Genomic DNA, 5,720 nt, shown 5'->3' with positions numbered 1-5,720 from the left:
GGGAACATTCAAGGCCAGGTTGGATGGGGCTCTGAGCAATCTGATCTAGTTAGCAGTGTCCCTGCTCACTGCAGGGGGGTTGGACTAGATGACCACTAGTGGTCCCTTCCAACCCTAAACATTCTATGATTCTATGATTCTAAGGTGGGGGATGCAAGTAAAGCCGCTGTGCTGGAAGGGACGTGGGGGCACAGGGTACTCCAAGAGGGATCTCCCTGGTTGGGATGTTTCAAGGGTGCAGTCAGACCGGGGCTGCAGCAACTGTGCACACGGGCACTGTCTTGAGGTGTGTAAGCCTTCCCAAAAGCCAAAGGTGACAGTCCTGCAAGGTTTGTCTAATTTACCTTAGGGTAAGAAGATGGCAGCCTGTAGACTTGGGGTGACTGTTGGGACCAGGATTCAGCTCTGAGACCAGGGAGGTGAAAGAAGCAAAAAAATCTGTTGTTATGTCCTATTACATTCCCTTATTTTTCTTGGTCGGAGTGTAGGGTTGCAAAAGTCCAACCTGATGTATTTAGGCAAAAGGAGAAGAGGGATCATAGAATCATAGAATCATAGAATGTTTTGGGTTGGAAGGGACCACTAGAGGTCATCGAGTCCAACCCCCCTGCAGTCAGCAGGGACACCGCCAACTAGATCAGGTTGCTCAGAGCCCCATCCAACCTGGCCTTGAATGTTTCCAGGGATGGGGCCTCCACTACCTCTCTGGGCAACCTGTTCCAGTGGTTTACCACCCTCATTGTAAAGAATTTTTTCCTTATATCTTTAAGTTAAGTTAAGTTTAAGTCTTTTTCCTTATATCTTTAAGATATTTAAGTTGGCTAATGAACAGAACTGCAGTCAAAAGCAATTTAGATACTGCAGAGCTGATCCTGAGTTCTGAGTCTGTCAGCTCTTCCAGGGAAAAGGATTTAGTCTTTGCATGGTTGGAAAGTTTTGGGGTTGTTTTTTTTCCCCACGGTATCCGTGATGTCTATTAGGGAGACAAAAAAAACAAATACCAAACCAAAGCCCCCCAAAACCTGAAGAAATACCAAAGCAACATATCAGTGATTGTGGGTATTCAAAAGCAACAGAATGTAGTGCAGAAAATATTGTAACAGGATATCAATCCAATTTGCACCCCTACCTTTGCACTAATTTTGAGCACAAAATTTCAAGAAAAATACTGACAAGATGATCAAAATGCCAGTTGGATCTTGGTTACTGGCAATGCTTAGTATTTCAACAGTCATTAGATAAGACAGGATCACAAAGGAGGATGGGGAAGCCTTAAGGAGAAATACTGTTCAGTCCCTCTTGGAGAAGTGGGAAATGGAAAAGGCAGCAGTAATGCAGCTGCACCTCGGGGCAGTGCAGAAGGCAGCCAGGGACAAAAGGGGCTGGAGAGCAGGATTCTGACTCTAGTTTCCCAGTTGGCAGCGATAGGGTGGAGTCCTTGCTCTGCTACCTGCCCAAAAGGTTTGGTTGTGTTTGGGGATTTTTTCAATCCAGTGCTCATCTACTCCAAAAGCCATAAACTGCCCAAACCAGGGATCAGATGCCATAACTCCCCCAAGAGCATCCCTATTGCTAGGTGACAGTCGTCTCATTTGCACTGTGCACGTTGTTGTGGATAACTGAGGACTGGAGCTGCTTCTCGGCAGCAAGCAGATGCTTTTGTGAATTAGAATTGTGTCAGAGCTTTCTGAACAAGTGACATTTCTGAGGCGTTCAGTGGTAGAAAGTGCTCTGTGAACTAAATGAGTGGTGATTGGCAAGTGTGTTGTGTGTTAGGATAGCAATATAAAGTCATCAGACACAAGATACCAAATTTGTTGTAATTTACAGACCACCTAGAAAGCTGGGTTTCTGTTCCCTAGGAACTTTTTCTGACCTAACTTTGGTTTCACTTAGTTGAAAGCAAAGAAACAGAAAAGTCTCAAAATTTGTTGCAGACCAAGTTGCTGAAGCCTGCAGATGCTCAGTGATACTGATACTCCTCTTCGCTTTCCCTGAGCAGCTGCAGACAGCTTCCAGTTCCCTAGCTCCAAGGGAAACTTGGCAGTTTAGTTTTGTTTTTCTTTCCCGCTCTGCATTCAAACTGTAGAAGCTGAGAAGTCAACCTGGAATCAGTAGGAGGTAAAAACATGATTTTTGCATTCATGCTTTAATTCATTTGTTAATAAATCTGTTAGAATGCAAGCTACCTCCCACTCAGATGGGATTAGCTCCTCTGTTCACAGCAGGACTCAAGAACTGCAGAACAACAGGACTCGAGGGCTGACCTTAGCTAGGAAACCTAGAAGCACAAGGTCCTTAGTTCTAGAAATCCAGACCAAGTCCTCAAATCCAAATGGTGGCTACAAAGCAGACATTTTAGGCTCACGTTACAGCACATCCAGCCAGCTCTAGGCATCATGTGATACGGCAAATCTGTATCAGTACCATGGATACCTGCCTAATCCTTGAATTTATTCCTTTTATTCCTCCCTAGAATGTTTCAGTGCTAGAAAATCATCACTGGCGATCTACGATAGGCATGCTTCGAGAGTCACGGCTCCTCGCCCATCTGCCCAAGGAGGTGACGTAAGTGTCTGCTAGCAGAAATGCATCACTGAAACTAGTCCATGGCTTCCATCACTCTTCTTAAACGGAGACTGGCAACGAGGCCCAGGCTTAAGAGTAGGCTGAACTTCCTGCCCTCTCTTGGTGCCACTATGCAACCATGAGGCAAAGTTGAACAGCAGAAGTGTTTTCTAAGACTTTGCCACTTAGGCAGCACAGGAATAGCCACTGTCAGTGGCAGCGACAGTGGGGGGGCCAGCCAGCCTTTTCAGATCCATTGTTGGCATTTTTCGTTTTACATAACACCAACCAAATCTGGAAAGGTTTACTGATTAAAAAGCATGAAATAGAGAGCAAAATGAAGGACTTGGTCAAGTATCATCGAGACTGCTCAGGACTTCCACAACTGACTGAGGAGGTGTGGTTCAGTCTTCACTGTCTTTGTGAGTGAAGCAAAAAAAAAACCAACCCAGCAACATGAGCACCTTGGCCAAGTTGATGCTACCTTTTTACCTGCTGGTTTTGAGCAGTGTTACTCCCATGGAGGAATGGAGATTGAGCCAATGAACACCCTGCAACATTAAGTTTTAATCACAGGTGACCTTACCAAGAATATAAACAAGTTACCTGGAAGCAATAAGCTCCATATCGCTCCAGAAATCCTTGGCATCGGACCGACAACTCCAGTCTTACCTCAAAGGACTTCAGTCCTTTACAACTTCAACTGCAACTTTAAAGTTGCTGTATTCAGCACCCAGCTCTGGGCAGCTGAAGTAAGATGTGAGCGTTGTTCTAGATGCTTCATGCTGTTGTTTTGGGGTTTTTTTACTTTCCTAGCACTTTTCAGAAGCTTTCAGAACCACCTATACCAACAAGCAGTTTCCTTCTACATTGTCTATTCCTCGTGAACCCATTTAGGCAGCTAGAACAGTTGTACCCATCTGCAAACCCTAGCAGAGAGTGACCAAACAGATCAGACTGGATCCGTAAAGAAAGTGGAATCTTTATGCTAGTTATTGATCCGTAGCAGGTTGTTTTGAGCTATTAGTGTTCAGTGGTTCCAGGACTGAAGGGGCTTATTCTCCTTATTGCAGACAGGACATCGAGCAGCAGTTGGGCTCCCTGATCTTGGCAACAGACATCAACAGGCAGAATGAGTTTCTGATCCGTCTGAAATCTCACCTTGACAATCAGGATTTGAGGCTGGAGGATGCACAAGACAGACATTTTATGCTTCAGGTAACTTCAAAGATTATTTTTCCACTATTGTATTCTATTCATTTTTCAAGTCACAGTGTTTTCTAGTATATGTTAGAATAGCATACAATAGTGTGCCTGGACATCAGCGTCTCCTTACCTATTACCATGAACACTTTGCTTCAGCCACCAGTATGTCAGGCAAGCATAAGGTGCCTCTGATATTTCCTTGTGTAATTTCCTTGAGTTAAAAAGCTGTGAATGCAACAGATACAGGAGAGTGTCAAATGCTGAGAAATTAAGATAAGCTGCTAATTATTTTATTTCCAGACCACTGCGTCTCTTGCCAGGTAATGCTTCAATTATGTTTTCTCATCTGGCAAATGTCGCTTCACCGGTGTTATTTCCTCACACCGTTCAGGAGAGCCCCCTTGTCGGTGTTCTTTCCAAGACAGCCTGACATCAGGCGCCCAAGTCCCGTCCCTGTGATGGATGTTCCAAAACTGCCTCTGCAGAGACAGCTGTTGCCATGGCAGCAGGTGCTTCTCTGGCAGATCTGCCCGGCTAATGAAGAAACCATGTTTTATTTAAAAATCAAATAGATTCAGACTAGTTCTTCCAGCTAAGCTGCAGTCATTAACAGGCTCTTCAGAATACACCTCTATTAAAGCATTATTGTGATTAAAGTAGCTGCATATACATGCTTCTCTGAAGAAATGACATCAATTCCATTCTTAAATACATAAAGGAGTTTAAGTAATCGCTATCATCAATAAAACAAACATCTACACATTATCACTTTGTCAGGGTTAGAGGAAAGGTGACAGCTGCAAGGAAAGAAGTGCTGATCTGTTCATTCTTCCCCTCCACCAATGTGGGAAATGTAGTAATCTGCTCCACTGTCCTCTGTCAGATACAGTCTTCTGTCAGATTCCTGCATGGACCATGCAGGGCAGGGTGATGGGCTTATCGTATTTCTGGATAGGTTGGGCAAGAAACTTGTGCAAATGCCAAAGGCACAGGGATTACAGAGCTCAACTATAGCAACAAGTTTCTTACGCGCTTTCGTGAAGATAGGAACTGGGGCGCAGACATGGTGAGATTTACTTATCTGGTGGATTAGCTGTGGAGGAAGAAAAAAAAGTACCAAGAAATCTCGATTGATCAGGGTAAGTTAAAGAATGTTTGAAAGGTCCTTGTAATAGACAGTAACATTAAGGCTAATCGATTTAATCCAGAGAGAAAAGTGACTCGGAGACTTCCCTCCACCACTTCACAGGAAATATTTCTGGTTTCCTCCCAGGTGCCAGAATGATTCCTGACCTCTGTCAGGCTGGCTGACTGTGTTCAATCTGTGAAGAAACGAGGCACATGACCTCTTGTTTCAAGGCAGTAAGACAGACAGACTATTACATGGTTTACTTTTCTGAAGCAGTTACTTGATTTTAAGAACCTCTTGCCCTCCTGTACTCATTCCCCTGCAAAGCACTTAAAAGTACTGGTTAACTAAGTGAAACCAAGCCAGGGGCAGCGTGGAGAGCCCTGAGCTTAGCTTTGTAAACAAAAATATGCAGACATTAAGATGAAGTGTAATTGAAGTGAGATGCAAGGTCACTCACTGAGACCGCAGAGAAATGATGCCCAAATAGTCTTACACCAGCCTGGCTCTTCCCTTCCTTGTCATCAGCCGTGGATGCTGAGCCAGGCAGTCAGCAGGAGCCAGCCCGAGGCTTTTGTTGGCTTATTCCTTGCGAGGAATATCCAAAAGACTTTGCAGCCTTGGAATTTGGCTTTCCTCTTGTTCTCACTACGGTAAAGCAGAGGGCTGAATGAAAGTTTTGTTTGCAGCTTAAATAAACGCTCGTTCCTCAAAAGGCACATTTGGGTGAGGCTGAGTCTCTAAAAGGTGATCTTAACCCTTCCCAGCATTGCTGCTCAGGCCTGGAAGTTTCAGGGCTGCAGATTTGCTGCTGAAC

At 44.5% G+C, this 5,720-nt stretch overlaps 1 protein-coding gene across 1 annotated transcript in view; it reads left to right on the top strand.

Moving 5' to 3' along the window:
* Window positions 1-5,720, top strand: part of PDE7B (phosphodiesterase 7B) — a 43,448-nt gene that overhangs the window by 28,062 nt on the left and 9,666 nt on the right. The window contains exons 8-9 of the mRNA XM_035899880.1: window positions 2,477-2,568; window positions 3,642-3,786. Of these exons, the coding sequence (XP_035755773.1) occupies window positions 2,477-2,568; window positions 3,642-3,786 (237 nt within the window). The remainder of the gene's footprint in view (window positions 1-2,476; window positions 2,569-3,641; window positions 3,787-5,720) is intronic.

The sequence above is a fragment of the Egretta garzetta genome, unplaced genomic scaffold (assembly GCF_000687185.1).
Source record: "Egretta garzetta isolate BGI_Z169 unplaced genomic scaffold, ASM68718v1 scaffold397, whole genome shotgun sequence".
NCBI lineage: Eukaryota > Metazoa > Chordata > Aves > Pelecaniformes > Ardeidae > Egretta > Egretta garzetta.
The sequence above is the reverse complement of the archived record's forward strand: the minus strand, read 5'-3'. Positions and strand labels throughout refer to the sequence as shown.